This window comes from Calypte anna, chromosome 2 (genome assembly GCF_003957555.1).
Source record: "Calypte anna isolate BGI_N300 chromosome 2, bCalAnn1_v1.p, whole genome shotgun sequence".
In the NCBI taxonomy this organism is placed as follows: Eukaryota; Metazoa; Chordata; class Aves; order Apodiformes; family Trochilidae; genus Calypte; species Calypte anna.
Genome location: NC_044245.1, coordinates 56,491,513 through 56,516,853, shown reverse-complemented (window position 1 = coordinate 56,516,853; position 25,341 = coordinate 56,491,513). Strand labels below are relative to the sequence as shown.

The 25,341-nt window shown below is 39.4% G+C and overlaps 1 protein-coding gene across 3 annotated transcripts in view; it reads right to left on the bottom strand.

Annotated features, from left to right (window-relative positions):
- CDKAL1 (CDK5 regulatory subunit associated protein 1 like 1) overlaps nt 1–25,341 on the bottom strand; it is a 377,489-nt gene that overhangs the window by 154,982 nt on the left and 197,166 nt on the right. For all 3 annotated transcript variants that reach the window (XM_030445448.1, XM_030445446.1, XM_030445447.1), the window contains one exon: nt 482–648. In XM_030445448.1, the coding sequence (XP_030301308.1) occupies nt 482–648 (167 nt within the window). The remainder of the gene's footprint in view (nt 1–481; nt 649–25,341) is intronic.

Here is a 25,341-nt window from a genome sequence, read left to right as displayed (position 1 = left end):
AAATTTTTTTTAAACACAGATACACACTTAAGACTTTCCATTTAGAATTACCCAGGATATCACTTGACATAAAATAATAAATACATCGTTAAGTGAGACCAACATATAGTGTTTCTGGAAGTATTAATCTAAAGAGCATCAGGAAGACAAATTCAATCCCATAGTCCTTTGCCTGCTAATGACATTTCCTTTAGTTCTTGAAAACACTTGGTGTACAAACAATTACAGCATTGCTATAAGAAATATCCACGGGTCAGAGACCTCAGTAATACTATCACTGTAAAATTATTTGAGTATCTTATTATCTTGCTGTATCAGAAGAATACCTTAACACTATTAGCCTAATTCTATAAATTTACTTGAAGTCCGTAATTTCTTAAAACTACCGCTGAAAATGAAACAGACAATATACAAGGTTCCACACTGACTCACTCAGTGAATGTCTATGTCAGCATATAAATTATTCTCTTTCCTTCCTTACCTCCAGATGCTCCAAAATATAGGGAGGGTTTGTCATGCCAACCCTCAGCATAGCTCCCTCAGGAATGGCTTCAACTAGCTTCCAAAGAAGCGTAGGGAGATCTGTGCCAATGTCTCTGCCATAAGCCCCTGTGTCTTCACTGGTCAGCCATATCTCACAAACACCCTCTGTGAATAAAAGAAAGGGATAATTAACAAATCTGTTTCAGAGCTGTTTATTTTATCATACAGCTGCTCTCTCTTTTTAATGCAGTATTTCACAAGGCTATTATCCAGCCAGACTGGGTATTCAATTGCTAGGGGGAGGGAAGGAGGAGGAAGGCTTATCCCATGGGTAGCAGTAGGTTATTAAGTTCACTTTATGAGCACAAGAGTGCTACAACAATGCTGTAAATTATAATTGCTGTGGAGTGATTAACATTCACATCCAATGACTAATTCTGTGCTGCTTCTACAGCAAGTCAGTCAAGTCTAGTTCTCTGCTCTGTTTTTTGACCCTAATTCATTAAACACCACAAGTAATGCTACCCAAGCAAAGAGTTTGCACAACTGATTGTTATTACTAGTTAACTTTTTAACTGTTAAGCTTCCAATGGGCAAACTTCTAAAGTGCAATGATTCACACTCCCCCTGGAATACTATTAAAAACTTATATTCTTTAAATGATACAATTAGGAATACAATATTGAGGTTGCATTGAAAAGATGAGTTACCAATGTATGACTAAGTGACAGTGTGGGAAAACCTGTTTCCTGGCAGTTAATACTTTTGTTTTCCATCAATAAGGCCCCAAGGAAGTAGTATATTTGATTTGTATTGTAACGGGTAGTGATCCCATACACTGATAGTTGGTAAACATCTCCTCCATCTCAAAGAGAAGACAGACTGCACCACCCTTCAGTAACAGTTGAAAGTAATGAGATTTCATGCAGGCACCTACATCAGTCTGCTCAGCTTCCATCCTTTTTGCAATGCAATCTCTCTCCCTCTCCTCACCACTCCAAAGCAAGAAATAAGCTGTTGAAAACAGGGTGACCAGGAGGAAGACTCCTGTCAGGTTGACATGCCATTAACTCAGTGAAGAGCTGAACTTCTAATGCCAATGATGAACCATGAGCTTCTCAACACTAGAAGGTGTACTCAAAGCACTCTTTGGACCAGCAGAGAATGGTATCACAAAATGGAATGTCTATGTTAAATATACTTAAAATGAAGAAAACACAAACACTTACACAGACTTGAACCATATGAAGAGAAATAAAACTAGAAAAACAGAATTTTTAAGTAAATGTAAAGTCAAAGACTGTCACTTGTAAACTCACAGTGTAACAAAATAGATGAACAGAAATGCTGAGCATCAAAGTTGATTCTGTTTGTTCAGAAAGTTTTCAAGGTAATTTATTATTTAGAACTGAGAAAACTTAAAAAATTAAAAATAAACCAAGAAACTCATAACTTCATAAGTTTTGCTTGAAGAATGGCTTAGTGAGAGAGATGTATAATTCTGTTTTTTAAAGAAGTCAGGTGAAAAGTATTCTTGAAGTATTGATCTTTGGTAATCCAGCTTGCAGTCACCACTGTGTGGTCACATTTAACATGAGCCCCTCCATGTATAATTAGGTGGGCAGAATTTGGAAGCAGTATACAGTCACACATTGGACCCCATTGTAGTTGCTAATGTTTTCAGAATTCATCACACCACAAGCAGCAGCACACTATGAAACACACTACAGGATCTGTCACCTGCCCTAGACTATCCTAAGATTTAGAAACAAAAGTGAATTTATATATTTTCTATTGTAAAAACAAGAGACACATAAAGGATCTAAATGATTACTAATGCCCTGTTTGGTTTTTTAAAATCAGTCTCCAAAAGCCATTAGAACACTTCAAAACAGAGTAATTTACTTGCTGAATTCCTACTGAAACAGAGCAATTATAATTTTCAATTTTTCAAGCTTATTGTTGGTTGTATGGGTTTGGGGTTCACTTGTGGGGTTTTTTGTTTGTTTGTTTGGTTTGGTTTTGGGTTTTTTGAGACAATTTCTGATGGAATACTGCCTCACAGTTACCAGATAAATGTGTAGGGGAAAAAAAAATAAATCACTGGCTAGGGATTAAAATAACATTCCCGTGGAAAACAACAGTGAACTTTTAAAGCTGCATAGGTGAGGAACATTAGCCCCCTGGTGGGCTGAAATTTCAAATTAAATCGCAAGAAGAGGAAGCAGCTGTAATTGTAAATCAGCAACAACAGGAATAACTGTCTCATCCGCTCTCCGATCAGGGTGTTAAACAGCAAGTAATGGGAATAATTCATGCTGAGAGAGCCAAGGATGTAGTCTTAATATGGGGGAGGAGAAAGGAGGGGGCTGTACAGCTCCATTTTAAGAGAAAGCTTGAGTCCCATTTTCAGGTTGACAAAGTAAAACTTCGAATACTGAAAGTTGCTACAAATGCTAAGTATTTACAAGTAAGGTAAAACAACTTTGCACCCTACTATGAGTGACAGAGGTCTGGCACCAACTGTTAAGCTGTTTATCCTGGTCCTTTGCATCCTGAGTTTAGGAGTCTAAACTTACATGGGGTAAGAGGAGAAAACACCAGACCTCTCAAACAGTATTAATAAAGTGAATCAACACTTCCTATCCTCACTAAAACCCCTACCCCTCCAAACTTCAGCCCTAAGAATGAAGCCAAGTAAATTCACTGGCTAATCATGCACAGTTTTGTTTTTTTTCTTTATTTTTCAGTGAACCTCATTAGATCATTCACCATTCTGTTACTGGGTAATTTGGTGCTAATAAAAGCAAGCTGATTTTGTAAACAAGACAATTGATACAAACTGCAGAGTTTGAACGTGCAAAGCCAGAGCATTTGTTACAGTATTAAGGCCAATTATTACATTCTAGTAATTACAAGTCAGCTTTTGGTCACAGCTCAGACTTTGTTTCTCACTCTGCCATCACTACCCAGCACAAAAGAGTAACCTCAACACCTGGCTTCTCATCTCTGTTCTGCTGTAATTGGAGATGACAGCGAATGAAAAATGTTGGGAAAAGAAAAAACTTCAAAATAAATCTAGTTCTGAGCCTATTCCTTCTCCAATATCTCAACAGAAAGAATACTGAAGATTGTCCAACAAAGGCTTCAGCTTCATATTTGTGGGGTAATGTAAACAATCTGTGTCATAAAGAAGACAGGTGCCATTTTAAAGAGATTTTTTTCTTTTAGAGACCACTTGAAATTATTAATTTCTTTAATAAAAACTTCTAGCAATTTTTTTGCATTATTTTTATACCACTATTGTCAATCCCATTTTAAGCAGTAGTACACATCTTTTAAACTGAAAGGAAATCTACTGCTTCTGAAAAATTAATTTACTTCAATCAACAAAAATGCCTGAAGATGTTAAAAGTTCAGACACCAATCCCTCTGAAATTCTCCTATTTGTTAAGCTGCTGTACTTTCAAGCACAAAATCCTTGTGGGTTGTTTTGTTTGTTGTTTTTTTTTTTCCTCCTTGCCTACTTCTCTTTCCTGTGAGATTTTCTGATGTGAACAGGAGTGGTTTCTCAAGCTATACAATTCTCTGTAGGCTGCCATGGTAGGGAGACCCCTGAATCTGGCCTTCCCAGTAGGCCACATATGGTTATCAGTAACTGCCAGACCTCCTTGCTATTCCTTCTCCAATGGTGAATTCCTACAGCAGCCTGCAGCACTGTGCAGACAATAGAAATACCTCTCCCACTGCACCAGAGAAACCTCAAACACCATCTGCCAAGTGGAGAACTAACTTAAATGTTTGTCAAAAACTGTCTGTGGACTTGAGGACAATCAATATGAGGCCGCTGCTCCTGATCACATCCTTAGAATTAAAAATAAAATCAAACAAAAACCCCCAAATAAACAAGCAAACAAACAAACAAAAAATCATAGCCAAAGAAAAGCTTGGAAAAATCAGATTTACCTGGAATGTGCTTGTTGTTCAGAATGACCTCAGTTTTTGCTTCAGTTATCTGAGTTTCCCCTTATTTGTTCAGCACAGATTGGACAGTCACTATTTACATACTTGAAACAGGGCATGTGCTGGATTACTTTGCTGCATCAAGGCCTTAAATGAGACTCTATGAAGACATCTGTGTACATAACATATTACTACATCAACCTGAATATAATGCGAGTTTTATTGGAAACAAGAGATTTGGAGGAATCAAATCCTGTTTACCTGAATTACTCTGCAAGCACTGACTCACCATGTGAGAGCCAGGCTTCCTTTCAGATAGACAGCTCAACCACATGGATCATCACTGAAAGATCTCATTTTAGGGACCTGCTAATGGCTGTTTGGAAGGGTTAGTTCCCAGTTGACCAAGAAATCTATACTTGACCTGCACAAATGTGTAAATTCTAGAGGAGAGAGAGAAAGGGATTGGTGTCTCATAGTGTGACTTTCTACAGGAACTTTCTTATGCCCAAACATAGTTTCTCTTTTCAAAGGATATATTTTTTTACTCTTCTGGACACTCTTAAGGAAGTGAAAGACAATTTTCCATTCCTGTTTTCCTAATGTTTGCCATAAATAGCAAAAAAAGATCCGAATGGCATAAATGCTAGCTTCTCTACTGGAATGCAATGCTTGGAGATATTACTAGATCCACCAAACTCCTCTTGAAAGAGAAAGCTTAGCAGAAGTATGCAGACACAGGAGGAAGCAATGGCTCATTGAGCAGCTACGAAAGTCTGTTCACAGCATTATGTGGACCACAAAAAATATTTCCCTGTATTTTCACTATTGAACTTACAATCAATAGTTTAAAACTATCTCTTTACTGTTACAAATGGCTTTGAAGTGCTGATTGGTATTATCTAAAGACCCGCTACACACAATTTTGTTTAAAAGCCTGAACAAATCCCATTTTACGTGGCTAGCAGGAAAGCTGCAAGGTAAAGACAGTTCTATACACACGGTGATAATTTATTTTCATGGGATCACAGAACTACTTAGGTTGCAAGAGACCTCTGGAAGTCATCTAATCCAATCTCATCCTCTATCTAGGTCCCATTATATGAGATTGTTCAGGTTCTCATGTGGTTGTGTTTTGAATATTTCCAAAGACAGAAATGCACCAACCTCCCTTGTTTCTTCTTTGTATATTCCAGTGCCCCTTAGTTATGTGTGCAAGCATAGATTGGACATGACTGGGGCTCTGAGGTATTTGATCTAATGGGAGGTGTCCCTGCCCATGCAGGGGGGTTGGAATTAGATGATCTTTAAGGTCACTTCCAATTCAAACCATTCTACGATTCTAGGATACCAAAGGCATCCTGGGCAATCTGTTCCAATATTTGACCACCCTCAGGATAAAATATTTTTCTTTGCACCTAACTTCAAGTCACTGTGTTCCAACTTGTCCTGTTACCTCTTATCCTACCTCTGCTTTCTCTCTACCCTCACATAACTCACTCACAGATGGCAGTAAGATCTCCTCCTATCCTTCTCTTTAAAAGCTTAATCCTTGTATGTCATGCACTCCACCCTCCTAATAATTTCATCAGCCCTCAACTGAATTGCTCCAGTGCCTCCATCATCTTGATCCCAAAACTGGACAGAGCACTTCCCATGAGGTCTCACAACTGCCAAGTACAAGGCACTAGGCACTCCTCTGGGCTTCTGGCTGCACTCTTCCTTACAGCATCTAGGAAGCAGTTGATAAATGCAAGGCATTTCACTGCTGACTCATGTTCATCAGCTTGCCCAGAGAACTCCAACGTCCACAGAGCCATTGAGCTCTCTGCATCATTTTTTTCCTGAATTTAAGACATTTTACTTGTCTCTGTTGAACTTCATGAAACTACTGTTAAATCTATTTCTCCAGACAGTTGAAGTCCCTTGAAATATTTGCCCTATCCTCCAGCCAGTCTACTATTCCCCCAGCTGTGTTTCACCTCCCAAGCTGCTCTAATAAAGACATGAAATGCCTAAGTATTCTGGGCAACACCACTGGTTATGATCAACTAGACTTCATACCATAGATCACCACCCTGGGAGCCTGGTAATCAAGCCAATTCTTTCACCCACCTTACCACATATTCAAGTCCTTATCTCACTAATCTAAGAGTATTATGGGAAACTATGATGAAGCTAAATTAAAGCTAAAAGAAATCCCCAAAAGTTCAAAAGACCCCAAACCAAATCAAAAACCAACCCAACCCAGCCCCAGAAAAACAGACAAAAAACCCCCAAACCCTCTCCCCAAAGACCCCAAAACAACTCACTCCAAAACACCACAACTCCATAGTTTTATTCGCCTCCACAAAGCCATATGTGCCATCAGAAAAATTACTCAGGTCAGTCACATGGTAAACCATTGGTAAACCTATGCTACCTCTTCCCAATCATTCTCTTATCCTTCATGTGCCCAAAGTAGTTCCATAGCTCTCCCCTTCTTGCCCTTCCTGAAGGATAGCTTGAGACTTCCCTTCTTTCAGTCACCAGGAGTCTCCCCTGATTGTCAGGAATTTGAATGATGAGAGAGCAGCCTCCTAAGTGACATCAGCCAGCACTCTCATCATACTTGGATGCCTCTCACTGCAGGATATTACTTCTGGATGTCAGTCTGCACTTACAAAAACTGTGTTTTGCAAGTGCTTAGCTCAATCAAGTCTTTAAAGCAGTTGAGGTTTCTACTACCCACAGAATGACACATATATTAAGAGTGCTTAGGAAATGAACACACTGACTTTTATGGTCTATAGAACAAACGTATTTGGGAACTAATATGAAGTGAAACATAGACCAAGTTACAGATGAATCAGTTTATTCAATATATGTAGGATAACATATTATTTTAGAAGTAGAGTTGGAAGATTATGTTTGGCAGTGTTGTCTACTACATGGAGAAACAGAATTCAAGATATTTTTTTCTTTCTCCTTGCTGAGATATTTAAATAATTGTTTGCACTTACAATTGATTAGTATTCTCCTGCATATACATGCTATACATTAGAATCATAGAATCACAGAATTGGCTGGGTTGGAAGGGACCTCAGAGATCATCAAGTCCAACCCTTGGTCCACTACTGCTGCAGTTACTAGACCATGGCACTGAGTGCCACATCCAGTCTCTTTTGAAATATCTCCAGGGATGGACAATCCACTACTTCCCTGGGCAGCCCATTCCAATGCTTGATCACTCTCTCCGTAAAGAAATTCTTTCTAATGTCCAACCTAAACCTCCCCTGGCACAACTTAAGACCATGCCCTCTTGTCTTGCTGAGAGTTGCCTGGGAAAAGAGTCCAACCCTCACCTGGCTACAACCTCCTTTCAGGGAGTTGTAGAGAGTGATGAGGTCTCCTCTGAGCCTCCTCTTCACCAGGCTGAACAGCTCCAGCTCCCTCAGCCTCTCCTCATAGGATCTGTGCTGTAGTCCCTTCACCAGCTTAGTTGCCCTCCTTTGGACCTACTCCAGGACCTTGATATCCTTCCTAAACTGAGGGGCCCAGAACTGGACACAGTACTCAAGGTGTAGCCTCACCAGTGCTGAGTACAGGGGCAGAATCACTTCCTTGGACCTGCTGGCCACGCTGTTCCTGATACAGGCCAGGATGCCATTGGCCTTCTTGGCTACCTGAGCACACTGCTGGCTCATGTTCAGCTTCCTGTCAATCCAAACTCCAAGGTCCCTCTCTGTCTGGCTGCTCTCCAACCACTCTGTCCCATGCCTGTAGTGCTGCATGGGGTTGTTGTTGAACCTCATCCCATTGGAATCAGCCCAACTCTCCAGTCTGTCCAGGTCCCTCTGCAGAGCCCTCCTGCCTTCCAGCTGATCCACACTTCCCCCCAGCTTAGTGTCATCTGCAAATTTGCTGATGGTGGACTCAATCCCCTCATCTAAATCATGAATAAAGATATTGAACAGAACTGGGCCCAACACTCATCCCTGGGGGACACCACTAGTGACCGGCTGCCAACTGGATGCAGCCCCATTCAGCACCACTCTCTGGGCCCAGCCCTCCAGCCAGTTCCTAACCCAGCACAGAGTGCTCCTGTCCAAGCTGTGGGCTGACAGCTTTTTCAGGAGAATGCTGTGGGAGACGGTGTCAAATGCTTTGCTGAAGTCCAGGTAGACCACATCCACAGCCTTCCCCTGATCCCCTGGCGGGTCACCTGATCATAAAAGGAGATCAGGTTGGTCAGGCATGACCTGCCCTTCCTAAACCCGTGCTGGCTGGGTCTAATCCCTTGTCCATCCTGCAGGTGCTGTGTGATTGCCCCAGGATGATCTGTTCCATGACCTACCAGGCACTGAGGTCAGGCTGACGGGCCTGTAGTTTTCCGGGTTCTCCTTCCAGTCCCTTTTGTGGATTGACGTGACATTCGCCAACTTCCAAATCATCTGGGATGTCCCCAGTGTGCCAGGACTGTTGGTAGATGATAGAGAGAGGCTTGGTGAGCTCTTCTGCCAGCTCTTTCACCACCCTTAGGTGGATCCCATCTGGTCCATTAGACTTGTGGGGATCCAAGCAGTTCAATAGATCACTGACTGTTTCCTTTTGGATTAGAGGGGGGCTGTTTAGACTCTTGTCACCTTCTATAAGCTCCAGAAGCCAGCTGTCCTCAGGGTAACCTGTCTTACTGTTGAAAACTAAGGCAAAGAAGGTCTTAAATACCTCAGCCTTTTCTTCATCTTTGACAACTATATTCCCACCTGTGTCCAGTAAAGAATGGATGTTTTCCTTGCCCCTTCTTTGCTGCTGATGTATCTGTAGAAGGACGTTCTGTTATCCTTCACAGAGGTGGCGAGATTCTGTTCACATTCTGCCTTTGTCTCTCTGATTTTCTTTCTACATGACTTAACTATATTCCTAAATTCCTCCTGAGTAGTTAGCCCTTTTTTCCATAATTGGTAGGCCCTCTTCTTAACCCTAATTTCTTTCAGAGTCTCCCAATTCAGCCAGACCGGTCGTCTTCCCCGCCGGCTCGCCTTTCGGCACACCGGGACAGCCTGCTCCTGTGCTTTCAAAACTTGCTCCTTGAAGTACGTCCATCCCTCCTGGACCCCTTTGTTTTCAAGGTCTGTTTCCCAGGGTATACTCTGAAAAAAGTCTTCTGAATAGGCCAAAATCTGCCCTCCGGAAGTCCAGCGTAGAGGTTTTATTGGTGGCCCTCCTTGTATCCCTGAATATTGAAAACTTTATTATTTCATGATCGCTGAGTCCCAGACGTCCACAGACCACCACATCTCCCACCAGCTCCTCCTTGTTTTTGAAAAGAAGGTCAAGTGGGGCTCCATCCCTGGTAGGCTCATTTACCAGCTGGAGTAGGAAATTATCTTCTATACACTATAGGAATTTCCTAGACTGCTTCCTCTCTGTGGTGTGGAGTTCCCAGCAGACGTTCAGCAGGTTAAAGTCACCCATGAGAACAAGGGACGATGATTTTGAAACATCTGCCAACTGCTTGTAGAATAATTCATCACCCTCATCCTCCTGATTGGGTGGTCTGTAACAGACTGCCATCACGATATCAGCCTTGTTGGCCTTTCCTCTGATTCTAATTCACAGGCACTCCACCTTATTATTGCTGACCTCAACTTCTACAGTGTCAAGAGACTCTCTAACATACAGAGCTACCCCTCCACCTCTCCTACCCTGCCCATCCCTTCTGAAGAGCCTGTAGCCACCCATGGCAGCATTCCAGTCATGGGAGTCATCCCACCACGTTTCCATGATAGCGACTACATCATAGCTTTCCTGTTGCACGATGGCTTCCAGCTCCTCTTGTTTGTTGCCCATGCTGCGTGCATTGGTGTACATGCACTTCAGCTGGGCTGCTGGTTTGTCTCTTAGCTTGGGCTGTCCACCCTTGGGCTCCTTTCTGGAGAGCCCAGTTTCAACCCCATCCCCCTTCAAACCTAGTTTAAAGCCCTCCTTATCAGCCCCGCCAACTTATGGGCTAGAGTCCCCTTTCCCCTGTTAGATGGATTCAGCCCACCTGGTATGCTGAAATTTGGCCCACAGTCAAAAAACTCAAAGTTCCTTCGGTGGCACCAATCCCTTAGCCATCTATTGATGAGACAGGTTTTCCTATTCCTCTCCTCATTCATCTCCTCTACTGCAGGAACTAAGGCAAACACCACCTGTGCTCCTGTCCCATGAACTAATCAACCCAGGGCCTTGAAGTCCTTTTTTATCAACCCTGGTACTTCTTCCATTAATGTCATCACTGCCAGCCTGGACTACCAACAGTGGATAATAATCTGAGGGTTGGATTAGCTGAGGGAGTCTCCTACTAATATCCCTCACCCAGGCACCGGGAAGGCAGCAGACCTCCCTGTGGGATGGGTCCGGTCAACATATAGGGCTCTCAGTTCCCCTCAGAAGGGAGTCACCAACTACAACTACCCTTCTTTTCTTCTTTGTAGCTCTAGTTGTAACACGTCTGGTAGACAGGGGGTGAACAGGAGACCTTCCAGACAGATATTCCTCTTGTCTGTCCTCTTCCTGATTCTCTGAGTCCAGGGCCTCATATCTGTTCTCTAAGGGCACCTGGGGAGATGGTGGGGGTTGGGAGGGGATTCTCTTACCTCTCCGACGATGGACCTGTTTCCATTCCGCCCCATCCCCCTGGTTTGCGTCAACTACCTGATGGCTGGAGGGTCAGGGCTTCACCGTCTCCTTCTGGACTTCCTTTGGGGTCAAAAGGGTGTGACTCCACCAGTTGATTACCCTTTCACTGTCCCTAATACTTCTCAGTCTCTCCACCTCCTTGAGCTCTGCCACCATGCATAGCAAGTCATTCACCTGCTCGCATCTCACACAGACCCCATTCTCACTGTCGTCAGGTGCTAACACCAGGCTTAAACACTCTGTGCAGCCAGAGGCCTGGACAGCTATGTCCATCTTCATGTTCCTCTTCAGGGGTTCCATCTGTGTGGACACACCCTTCGTCTCAACAGCAATAGCTTTTGCTTTTTTTGAAACCATTGCTGGCTGTGCCCCTCCTGCTTGCTCTGCCTGCACCAACTGCCTCGCTAACTGCCGTGTCGATTTCCTGTTTGCCAGCTCCTGTTCACTGCGCTTCGGGTCGCTGGCGCTCCCAGAGCCATTATATATATATAATTATATTATATTATATTATATATTTTATATATTATATTATATTTATTATAATAATCATAATTATATTATTATATATTAGAGTATATTCATAGCGTAACATTCTCAAACTATATGAAGCCATAACAGGAACTTGATTTAAAGGATCGTTTACCACAGACGCGATACAGGAACTTAGAAAAAGAACCCCAATCCTACAAACTGTTGGGAAAATTCCAAGTTCCAAACCCAGAAAAACTATGTGTGTCTTGGACTTCCTTAACTCTTCTGGCAACTACTTCTTCAAAACTACCCCTTGGTTAAATTATCTTTTCGAAAAGGAAAGTGAGCTATCATTTAAATGACATATATCATTATATTGATGTAACTGATATTTCATTATAATGATATAAATGATATAAAAAGTATAATTGATATAAAGTGATTGATATATCATTATAAAGATATAACTGGAGCTTACTTTAACTTTGATATGAAACAGCTCAAGAAATAGCACATGAAGCTGAATACAAAAGAGATCAAGAAATAGCTTGATTCTATTTCAATGAAAACGTAATAAAATAAAAAACCACAATTTTCCCCTCAAAGTGCGTTCAGACTTATTGTATTATTTTATGCAACTAAGTCAAATCAGAGCTGTACCACTGTAAAAAAAACAAAAAAACCATATTAGTTTTAAAGAATTAGTTTTAAAGTTACAGTAATAAAATATTCTTGTTTTGTGGGAAATGTAAAGAACCCAAAACCTTTCCTTTCTCTCTCCACAACAAAACATATGTACTTACTTCTATCACCACCTTCCACCTTAACTTTTAGGGTTGCTTTAGAGATTTTGTAAAGGAAACCATACGCTGAAATTAGGTGTTCTGTCCCAGATACCTGGCTACTCTTCAGTAATCACAAGCTAACTTTTATGTAAGAATACAGCTTTATATTTAGATGTGAAGCCTGACAGAAGAATCCAATAGCCACATGACTAATGATGGCTTTCCTCTTTTTCTTCTGAGGTTATAAAAGTGGAGGTTACATACAGATTTATGAAAGGTTTTCCTTTTCATAAGTCATGTATCTGAAAGACGAAACTGATCTTTCATGTTCTCATGTTTAGAACATGAGCCCACTTAATTTTCTTACTCATCTAAATGAATTGCATAAAAGACTCAAAACCAGAACTGCTCCTTTTACAGTGAATGTTCCACCACTGAGGCACTTACAAAGGCAGTTTACTACCTGTGACTGTTGGAGGGTTTCGCAGTTTTACAATTTTTCACTCACTTCTCTGTCTACGTTGATGAGTAAAGGAAAGCATTTTGAAAGCTCATGACAGTAGACAAAGTTTAGTTAAAGATATGCACTTTTTTTTTTGTTACTAGAAAAAAAAAATCAAAATAGAGAGTTCCCCAAAAAAAGCATGCAGCAGATAGGGCCAACTGATCATTAAATACCAAAGGGACCATAAGAGGCTTCTTTCTTCCACAAAGCAAACCCTTGTCCTTGCTTACAAAAGAGGTCATTCAGCCCCTATAGTACCTCTGTTCCTAATTGCCTACTGTTGGAGCACGAAAACTAGCAGCCCTGTTTTGCTCATTTTGTAGCTGTCGTGCCTTAGCAAAAGGGAGAGGAAAGGGGAGGATGGGAGGGGAAGGAAAGGGAACAGTGTAATAGGTCACTTGCTGCTGTAAACAGTATGATAGTTAAAGTTATCGTTAGTCCAGTTTCATTCTGCTAGAACAAGAGAAACTCAAAAAGGCATCAAGTCAATCAGGGTGCAGAAGTTTGCTCAGTACCAACACTGCAGCATTGTGCATTTTGCTTTTACAGAGGATTAATGATACCATACGTCAGGATGATGAATTGTGTTTTTTAGCGAGACTGAAGAGAGGGGGGAGGAAAAGATTTTTTTAAAAATGCAGGGAAAAAAATAGTTGAATTTCATGAGCTGGTCCTGTTTCTCAGAACACGAGATGAGAAAGTTGTCCTTTAAGAGAGGTCTGTGTCCTTTCTGCTGGCCACCTGCCTATGATCCCCCTGTTTCCAGGAATGCGTGTTACATACACAAAGGTCTGCTTCTAAGGTTAGCTCTTGCATACACAGACAAGAAATAATTTAAAAACCCACTTCATCATTACTTGCTGGCTGAAAACAGATAAAACTGAAATTTGTCATTCCATATACAGGCATCGTACAAGAATTAAATTGGGTTTTAGAGATGGTGGACATCTACTGCCTAAGTTAACAGAATAAAAGCCTCATGTGTATTAATGATCAAAGACAGAAATAGCTAACGTCAATTAGTTCCTTGCTGAACCAAGAACACTATTAAAGATGCCAGTTGAATGACAGGCAATGGTATATGCACACTGAGAAAATACAGCATAAAAAACTGGGTGACTACAGGGACTTAAGCACAAAGGAAAATTAGCTCAGAAAACAGAAAGGCATGAGTTTAGAGTTGTTGCTCTGTGGCCTTGTATATACCACACAGATATACTGCTCTCTGAAGCACAGAATTTTTGTCCTCAGCTCTATGGCTCACAAATACACTTGGTTAACTATTGATACGCTCATTTTGGTTTTGTACTATAAGCAGAGAGGGAGGACTAGATCAGAAAGGTTACTTCAGCACCCTGCAGAAACACATTATAGCTACTGAAAAGATAAAGAGCAAAATTGCCATAAACCTAAAAACTGAAGAACTGAGTTTTATTATTTCTACACCTATTGTCAAAACACAACTAAGAGATCTGATTTGAACTCTGAATTCAAAATAAGGCATATGAGAAACCTGATTCATGACTTAGGAATTCACTGGGATTAAAAGGGTAACATGCTCACTATTTAAAACCAAACCATGGGCTATCAGTCTGCTGTAGGTGACGTATCAAATGCAAAGGGTCACACACTGCATAAATTCAAGGAAACGGTCATCAGCTGTAGGCACATTACAGTACACAGTGCTAATTAAAGTAGACTTTTTACTGAATATCCATCTTCATAGTGCTAATGAGTTAAACTACATGTTTTCATGGAAACTGATTAACTCTTGGGAAGTAATACAGCATATGAAGCTTCAATCATTAAACATATTTGTAGCCAAGATCAACAACTCTCTGAGTTCAGAAAGAGGATAGCTTATGAATTCTAAAAAAACAGCTTGCACACAAGTTATTTGACATAGAAACTCATCCTACTGACAGCGTTCTCCTGACCAAATTTCTTGCATTTTCCAGAGCAGAATCCCACAGTCCTAAATCGTTTAAGGTTTTTGACTTCTCTCTTTAAATACCTGAAAATTACCTAGAAGTAATTTGCGTTAAAACAAAATGTTGACATTTTAAAATCTAATCACAAAAAGACAGCTTATGTCTGTCTGTCTTTGACTGAAAAGCTAACAAGAATGAATAAATAATCTCTGCTCTACTACATATAGGATTAGAGGAGACATTTTCGAATGTTACATATTCTGATCACAAAAAAACCCAGAATGAAGAAGACAGTAATATCATAAGTGCTAAATAGAAAGTGTCAAATGTTTTGTTCCACACAAAGTTATGAACCAAGATACAATGATGTAAACCTCAAACACCAATAAAGAAATATTATAGAACAAAAAAGTTTTGTTTTGCTTTGTTTTTCAGCAATTCTCCTCTATATCATAGTCTGTTTACCTGGAAGTACTGAATTCTAAGGAAAAGACTTATTTTAATTACAATTAATTTTTATATAAAGTGAGAAAATAGCTCAAGAATCTGCTAAACTGCTATGTCATAAAATAAAACACAGAGGGGAAAACAGCATGTGCAAGGGCAAAGCAGCTGGCAGATGAGGAAAAGGCTGAGATACTTAATGCCTTGTTTGCCTCAATTTTTAATACTCAAGACCAGTTAACCTCAGGTTATTCATCCCCCTGAGCTGGAAGACAGGGTTGTAGAGCAGAACAAACCCCTATAATCCAGGAGGTAGCATTTATTGACCTGCTGAGACACCTGGACAATCATAGCTCCATAGGGATGGATGGGATCCACCCAAGAGTGTGGAGGGAGCCGGCAGAGGAGCTTTCCAAGCCTGTCTCCACCATTTATTAGCAATCATGGTTAATAGGGGACTCCAGACGACTGGAGGCTCGGCAATGTGACACCCATCTACAAGAAGGGCTGGAAGAAGGATCTAGGGAACTACAAGTCTGTCAGCCTGACCTCAGTAGTGGGTAAGATTATGGAGTGCACTCACATGGCATGTGCAGGACAACCATGGGATCAGGCCCAGACAGTATGAAAGGTTCACGAAAGAGAGGTCACAGAATCAGCCAGGCTGGAAAGGACCTCTGAGATCATCAAGTCCAACCCTTAATCCACTACCACTGTGCTTACTACACCATAGCATTGAGTGCCACATCCATTCTCTTTATAAAAACGTCCAGGGATGGAGGATGGTTGGTCCTGGATGACCAACCTGATCTTCTACAATTAGGTGACCCTCTTATGGTGGGTGGATGAGGGTAATGCTGTGGATGCTGTCTACCTGGACTTTTGACACTGTCTCCCATAGTGTTTTCCTAGAAAAGCTAGCAGTTTATGGCATAGACAGGTGCACTCTTCACTGGGTAAAAACTGGACCAAGCCCAGAGAGTTGTGGTGGAAGTTAAATCCAGTTGGTGGCTGGTCAAGGGCTCAGTTTTGGAGACAGTTCTGTTTAATATTATCAGTGATCTGGATGAGGGTATCAAGTGTGCCCTCAGTAAGTTTGCAGATGACCCCAAATAAGGCAGGAATGTTGATCTGCTTGAGGGTAAGAAGGCTTTACAGAGGGAGTCAGACAGGCTTGATTGAGGGGCCAAGGTCAGTTGTATAAGATTAAACAAGGCCAATTGCTGGGTCCTGCACAACCACCCCATGCAGGCTTGGGGAAGAGAGGCTGGAAAGCTGCCCAGCAGAGAAGGACTTGAGGGTACTGGTTGACACCCAGCTGAAAATGAGCCAGCAGTGTGCCCAGGTGGCCACAAAAGCCAACAGCATCCTGTCTTTTGGTTCCAAAGCCTGAGTGCAGTGTGTGCCCATGTGTGAGGAACACGTCACAGTGACAGGAACACACAAAATATCACAGCAGTTGGGGTGAATGGTGCCATTGGTCTCGGATAGGACTCTTGCCAATGACTGCTGCTTAAAAGATGTTTCAAGAGGCACAAGAAAACAAAGTTTGGAGAAAAATTCTTCCATGCAGCAGCAGTTCAGTTACTCTTAAAATCTTCAAGAGCCAAGCGTTGAAAGAAAAATCATCTGAATAGCAGATTAACCAGATATGCCTTCACTGAATGAGCACGAAAATCTTACTGCTAAGTGCTTTTCAAATTGTATGACTTTTTCCAATTTGATTATAGAAGATACAGCTGATAGCAATTCACTGTAAATAAGCATCCAGCCAACATCTCAGAAGTACTGACTGAAGGTTTTTCTTAAGCACAGGAATGCTTAAGAAGTATTAAAATTTAAAATATTCAGCCTTTCAACACTTACAATAATACTAGCACAGCATATTGTAACTAATCCGTTTAGTAGCACCACAATCAAGTCGTGGAAATCTTCAACTGGTATGTGGCTTTAGAATTCCACAAATCAAGTATCTTTAGAGGAACTTTGAGAAAAATTTTCTTTCAGGACAAAATGCATATTACTAAGTTGGGCAAAGAAATAAAATATACACAATGCACTACAAAGTCATTAATATCAAATCCTTTTGTTAAAACTAATAAAAATTAGTCAAAATGTTCACTATTGTACTCTCTGGACTGCTTCAGAAGTAACGTGCTACATATACATATGTTATTTGTCACTTCTACATGTGGAAACAAGCTTTAGCACTGGTAGAAACAAGAAGAAACCTAGAGAAAGATCTGTTCTCCCCATTCTAGAAATGGGGGAAATGTCATTTCTCACACAGCAAGTTTTGACTGCTAATAATTCCTTTTTAACAAGATGAGCTTCAGCCCTGGGTCATGTGCTGTAATTTCCATATAATCTAATAAAAGTTTATAGTAACTCTTAAGTCATAGCATAACGTATTTTTGTCCCTACAGAACAACAGCTATTTGGCTGCTATTTAAATACCTTTTCATTTTTTTTCCTAGGAAGGGAAACAGTTGGTTACTACAGGCAGGAATAAAGTGGCTTTTTGAGTTTACCATATTTTCAGAAATATTCCTTTCTAGTATTTCCTCCTCCCATCTCCACCCTCTAGTAAAATAAAGAAAGCAATGACCTATTTCAACATTTTGTCTCAAAGCAAAATCAAAAGGATTCTGTAAATTCCAAATAAGCATCACAGAATAAAGTGAAATGTGTAATTATAACACAAAAATTGATTCATAGGATGAAAACACTTCCCTGAAACTCACAGAGAACATCTAGACATCCCAGCAGCATCCAAAATCAGATAGTGTTTGAGGGTTACCCAGGGGTAAAAAAAAACTTTTAAGAATGAGCATGAACACACGAATGCAAACAGAAATCAGAGAAACAAGCAAAAATTACTGTGCTAAACAACACCACACAGCATCAACTACAGGTTGGCACAGAAAAATAAACTGAAACCTCTTAAAAGAAAATTTTAAGAAAAAATTTTGTTCTTCCAGGTGAACAAAATGTCAAGCCATCTTGGGATTAAAGTGAAGTTTTCCCTCACTGACACAAGCTTAGAGTTACTATTCCTAAGAGAGTTTTGATGCCACTCTTAAGAAATAGTAGTTTAAATCTACGTTGGTCTGTAGGAATACAGAAGAATGGACGAGACTGAGGTTCTAAGTTTTCAGAGAACGAACATTTTGCATTTGCTACAAATTGAGTTACTACATCCCAAGACTGTTAACTGAACCACAGAAACCACAGAGATCACAGAAATTACAGAAAGTCAGGGGTTGGAAGAGACCTCTAAAGATCCTTGATTCCAACCCCCCTGCCAGACCAAGGTCACCTACAGGAGGTCACATAGCAAAGCATCCAGGAGGGTTTTGAATGTTTCCAGAGCAGACTCCAGAACCTCCCTGGGCAGCCTATGCCAGTGCTCTGTCACCCTCACAGTGAAGAAGTTCTTCCTTATTCAAGTCTCCAATGTGCACTCACATTCCTTAAGTTTGTGTTTAAGAAATATATCTTTAATCAGGATATCTAAGAAAACAAAGCTTGCATCATCAAGCTGTGCAGGCATCATTCCATCCCACTAACTTTTGAACACATTAGACAATTTCTATCCAATTTAACAGAAATCTAGAAATCTCAACAACTGTGGCAGCCAGCTCAACAACCATGGTCTGAGTGGCAAAGCAGGACTCTGCCACTGCTCAGTTTATTTGGCTGCAGCCACCAGGCTGGATTAGCTACAATTCCTCCATGGCAGGGATATCACAGGATCCAGGAAGAAGAGAAATGAGGTTCATACTAGTGGAGAAGAATATCAGTATCACAGGGCACCATACTTTGTGAAAGCAGGCTTCTATCACATCACAAAAGTGCTGGTCTTTAAACACACACTGCAAGCATTCTATAACTAAAAGTACAGACACACAAGAATTTGCAACTTTTAATTACAGTCACTTGTCCAACTACTTTAGTCTACTTATACCTAAAGCAGAGTATGTGACATTAATCAATGGTATGGGACAGTTAAATGATTCTCTGTCTTCAGGCTGTTAATATTCTTTATTGCTAGGGCTCCAAGCAATTCATCATACCATCTGCTTGAATGCAGGCCACTGGAGCAAGTTTTTCTGCATATTGTCTCTGTGTATGTTTCTATGCATGAGAAAACAAATATTGAGACTACCTGACAGTCTCCCACTTCATTTTGCAGGCCTGTTCCAACACATTAACCCACAATGCATACCTCCTCTCTTTCTTCTCCTTCAGCTTCCCCTGTCAATTACCTCAAACCCAATTTAAAAGAACTGCCCTAATGGGAAATAATTTAGCTTCTGTTATTGTTTTTTAAAGCCTCTCTCATAAAAGAGATCACACACATCTTTTCAATAATCTTCAATCTTACAAGGACTTTTGGCTTAAAAAAAAATCATTCAGTAGTGACATTAGGGAGTGATAGAAGTCAAAGCTGAAAAAAGTCCCAGCCCTTAATCATAAATTCAACATAAGGGAATCACAGCCTGAGCAACCTTTGTGCCACAGTTTGAGAATTATTAACTTTTGCTACTCTCTCAGATCCAGAAGGATTTAATAATTTTCCACATTGCACATTAATGCATTTTTTTCCTCTACAGAAGAGCATACAAAATACACAACACTAACAGCACAAGTTACACAAAAGAACCCATGAAATTCACTAGTAAATAAGTCCAACAAGGACATTTAAAATCAAGCTTCTATCAAGTACTATGAAGTGATCTACAGATCTACAAATTGAATCAGGCTCCCAGCTCCCACTATTCTAGAGCACTGATCTTTGCAAAGATATTTAAACACCTCTGAGCTTATTTTGAGGATATATTGAACAGGGAACCTGGTTAGTATATTTTGTATGGAATCTGTAAGTCTTCTTCAACTGCATGAGAGCTTCTGTCTGGTACCTTTTGTGTTTATTCCAATCACTGAAACAGAATTACATGATAAGACTGAAATTCTGGATAAGAAGCAGAGACTTGCAAAAATGGTCCCCACTTTAGCCTGGACAAACAATTTAACATGTAACAATCACAGTGTAGAAGTGTTACTGATTTAGAGAAAGAATTCATGTGAAAATGTCTGTCTCATTAAAATTAGGATCATAGAAGAAAAAGCTCCGCACTGCTAGACACAAAATGCATTGTGTCTTGCAGGAGTGTCAAGTCTTGGCAAACACCCAATTGCTGAAACATTGCCAGGCACATCAGATATATATTAATGCAGGATAATCTGTAAGAAAAGTATTCTTTCATAAACATTTTTTTCTTTGTAAAACCATCAATCAACTTCCTAGCTGGGCACAAGGTGGCTCAGCTCAAGAAATCCTCAGAAATGCTTAAATGTCTATAAACCATTGACTGTACACATTTGGTGGCTTCCAGTGCCTATTTTCCTAAGTATTTGCTGAAGTTACTTGGCTTGCTGTCAGCATCTAATTCTGATATGTAACTTGGGAAACCAGCAGCAGGAGGTCACTCAGGCCTGACTAGTGACATCCTCAGCACCAATTAGCCAAGGTGCAGACTGCCAGGGAACAATTTTTTGCTTTTCAGATTATTTTAGGAAAACCAGAAACAACCAGAATCACCTAACTACCTGGCAGAAAATGAACTAATGTGAATATATATTTATTTAACCCACTTCAAACTGAAAATTGAAGCCAAATTATATGTTTTTGTTCAAAAGTAGTAATAAAGTAATAAAGATACATTCTAACAGATATAAGTGCATTTGCATTTCAAGAGACAGGTATTATAAAAATACAAACAAGTACAAAGTTTCCAGAGAAATCTTACTACAGGACAGTAATTTTACATGAATTATAAAGCTTGAACTTGACTATCCAGGAAAAAAAAATATACTGAAGGAATGATTGAAACTATTTCTATACACAAAAAAAATTAACTGACATTATGTGGAGCTTGTAGAGTCCACCTCAAAATGTTAACTCCTGCCTCTCTATTCCATAGGAAAAACAATATTTTACTTAAGCATCTCACTTGTTCCTAATCCAAAGCATTCCAATGTCATTACTTAAAACTGTCTCAACTTTGTACCATATATTACAGCACTGTTATTTCTACATAATTTCACAAGAATCAAGAGGAGGAAATTAGAGTTGTTTAAGTGAGTGGGAGAAAATATAAACAACTTCATTATAGCTGTAACTACTGTATTGATTTCTTGCAGTCAGATTTATGAAATATGAGGGAATGGATGACTCCATGTAATGGCAATAAAGCATTTTATCTCTGACTCAGAAGCAACTTGAATACTGTTCAGCTTAGGGGTTACTAAAAACCTGAAATATTTTTGATGGTTTATATATCACCAGTTTGTGGTTTGTATCAAGTTCTACACAAGTGTTAGTTTAAAGAAGTAATTCAAACTAGCACATATGTTGTGCTTTATTACTGCTTTTGCTTAGGCATGTCCACATAACCTGGTTTGAAGCAGTTAACCCAGGAACTTATTTGTAGGAGGAGAATACACAGAAACCTTTGCAGAAACCTGCTGGAGAACCTTGATAAATATTCTAGACACTTAAAGTTACAGTACTACTAATAAAAAAGGTAGCTTATTTCAAGCTAGATTGTGTATGCTTACATGAACTACCAGAACAGCTGTGTCTGTAGTCTGGCCATATTTAATTTCCTTCAAAATGTTTCTTTAGTAAGAGTCACATCATAGTCTGTAAAACTGATGTTATTTGTTGATGCCTGAATGATCTCAGTAAATAAGCAACATAAATCTTAACCTACGAAGAGCACTTAATTAGCTCTCCTCTAAGTTGCAAACACTCTATGGCTATGCCACCCATTAGAGATACGCTTTTTATTTCAAATAGTGAATGTATTTTAGAAATGACAAAATAAAGTGTTTTTTGAAAGAGTGCACTTCACCTTGTTTATGTTTCTATAACTAAAAAGTCAGTAGATAAGTTTTCTTCTTACCATAATTAGTTCTAACGTGACATGAATTTATAAGAGTGCCAGGGACTCCATAAACACGAACACAATGCATCTTTTCTAAAAATGGCACTTATCTGTTTGTATATTGGAAATTAAAAAGATACACGTGAGAGCTCTCAACAGATGCATTCATCTAGAGTAGTTATTTCATGAGGGATTTCTCCCTCACACCTTCTTTCTAAGCGACCTTCATAGACTGAAATTATGACATAACTTTCATAACCACTTCAGTCCAAAGGCAGATCTCAGTATACACCTTCTCATCTACAACAAACACTCCTTTGCAGACAAAGCCTGGTAATCAAGTCTACTTCCATCACCAAATCAGTTCTTCATTTCCCAAGGCTTTGCTTTGCTTCTAAAGATCCTATCCTACCAGCAACTTCATGGGATCCATACTAAATCCATCATAGAATGGCTTAGTTTGGAAACTTGTGTTTATTTATATGTATTAAATACGTATTTATTACATTTTTTTTAAAAATTCAGTCAACATACAGACAAAAAAGTTGTTTTCTCAAACAGTTCTCAAATGTACTTCACCAACAAATTTTAGAAGTAACCAGATTTATACTAGGATTGGTGTATTCAACAGACAAACAATCTGAAAAAAGCGAGGAACAGGAACACACACAAAAAATTGTGATTACATAAAAGCAGAAAACAAAATTAAATTAATTGTAAAAACTTACAGAAACCATACCAAATCAAGAGCTGATAATAATACAGCTCAAAACTCAAATGCAGATAAACACAAAATAACACACCATTAGGAAAAATAAAATAAAGTAAACCCTGAAAAAGATGAGCTCAAAATTATGTATTATCACCTGGGTAAAGGGGATAAATTTTTCTCTAGAGAATTTTTTAAGCATGATAGGACTAATTAGCAACAATAATAAAAAAAAAACAAACTGGCAGAATGTTAACACTGAATAAAGAAAGAATACGGAACACTTAAGAATAAGCTATGCCTCTTCACACATCCTTGGCATTCCAAAATTCTGAATTCCACTGTGACATTTTTTAATAAAATCTATCATACAGAAGACTGCAATAAAACTTACACAAGGAAGTGGACCAAATAATCCACAACTTGGTTTCTGAAGGACACAGATGAAAGAATACAAGAAAGATGACCCCCAAAATGACTGTGTGCTTACTTCCACTGTTCAAAAATCTAAAACAGGATTCAGACAATTAATATCTCAGGCAGTAGTTTTAACTAAAGTTTTCACACACTACATTGACTTGGTGACAGAAACTATGAAACTCATTGCTGCAGGCTGCTGCAGAGATAGGAACTTTAAGAGTCTGTACAGAAACATATTTAAGAGGAGTCTACTCAACATGATTTTCAGGCTGAAACTTCTGACATGAGGGCCCTAGAAGCTGGGAGGCCATCCAAGGTTTATGCTAAGCCTCACCTTGAGCTTCCTGACTTCTGCCATTGTTCCCAAAGCATCCAATGCTGACCATCACTGCAGAAAAGTATAAGCAGCCTACTGCACATCCATCTGGGCAGTTCCCCAGCCTGACAGAGCCATTCGTAATCATGTTACCTATTCCAACCATTTGTCAAGGTGTAAACAAGGCAGGAGAACATGCTAAGTTAACTGATTACAGATGAATTACTGATTTTACAAAAAAAGACAGTGTACTGACTAGTAATTCCAAAGACAAATGAAATGTTCATGTACTAGATATTCAGCACTTTTGTCTTAATTTAAGGAAAATCCAGGCTCAGGTACATCGCACCAGGGAATACTGTATTCTAAGGCAAAAATCAAGTACAGATATGGAGTTAGATTTATTTCACACACCTTGACAAGCCAAAAACATTGACCAACCTAAAGTCAAATTGAAGTGTCACAATAGGAAAAAATTAAATTGAAGAGGTGAACTCTATCAAACACATACTATCAAAACTGTATCTAAACGCTATCACCTTTCCTAACAAAAGGACGTTTTTATTTAGGGTACTGAAATATTTGTACTTGAAAAACGGAGGCATACAAACACATGCAATTAGGATGCTTAAATGTTGTTGTTTGCATTCAGTCTGGTGATGTATAGGAGAATGCTGTTAGGCACCTAAACAGAGCACGAACATGCAACGCCAATGAGAATAACATGTCACAGGGCACAACATGATGCAAGCATGGCAAAGAGCATCAGCTGTAAGTGCTGACAGCTGTGGAACCAGGATTCCGGCACCAGGATGACTGCCACTTTGTTTTATTCAAAAGAAAAAGAACTGCTAAAAATTATGAGGTCTGGGCTTGCCTATAAAGTATTCATCTAACTGGGATGATTTTAGATGAAAGAAAATGGGAACTGTGCAATTACATACACTTACCTTGACAAATAGAAAGAAATCTGTGATTAGAATGTAGTAATTAGTTACAAAATGCTTCCCATAGATTTAATTACCCATCCGTCTACATGTTTCTTAATTACTTTTATCTCATTGCATCAGTAAAAAATTCTGCCTGGGGCAACTGCCACTCATTTATTTACACAGCTTCTAGTTTTTGCAGTGAATATATTATAGCAACATGGTGAAACAATGCTAGAATTACAGATGAAATTTCATGCATAAGGAATGTATCCTTCAATTTTCTATGCTAATTATTTTCTTAGATTTGAATTCTAACTCAACTTTATAATCTGTATGTTGAGTAAGTTTCAAAACACCCAATATGTCATTTAAAACAAAGTCAAAAAACCCCACAATTTCTTAATGAAAAAAAATCCTATGTTCATAAAACTGAAAAACATGGTTGATAAGCAAAACTGCAAATCCAATATATACATACATTTTCAGAGAAATGTATGAGATTTTTATATTTCAATCAAGACTTAAGATACAAGACCAGACAGTAAAACTGATTCCAAGACAACCTTTTTATCAGTAACAGCCTCCATCATAAGCACGTCCTCTTTGGCATCAGTACCAGTTAAGGTCAAGAGATACAATTAAACCACACAACCTGCAGAGAGCTGTTATGATTCAAATGGACATGAACAGAGAATGACAGAATAACTTTTAAAAGATGAAACTAAACCTACAGCTGCAGAATTAGTATCTAATTTGCCTGTGT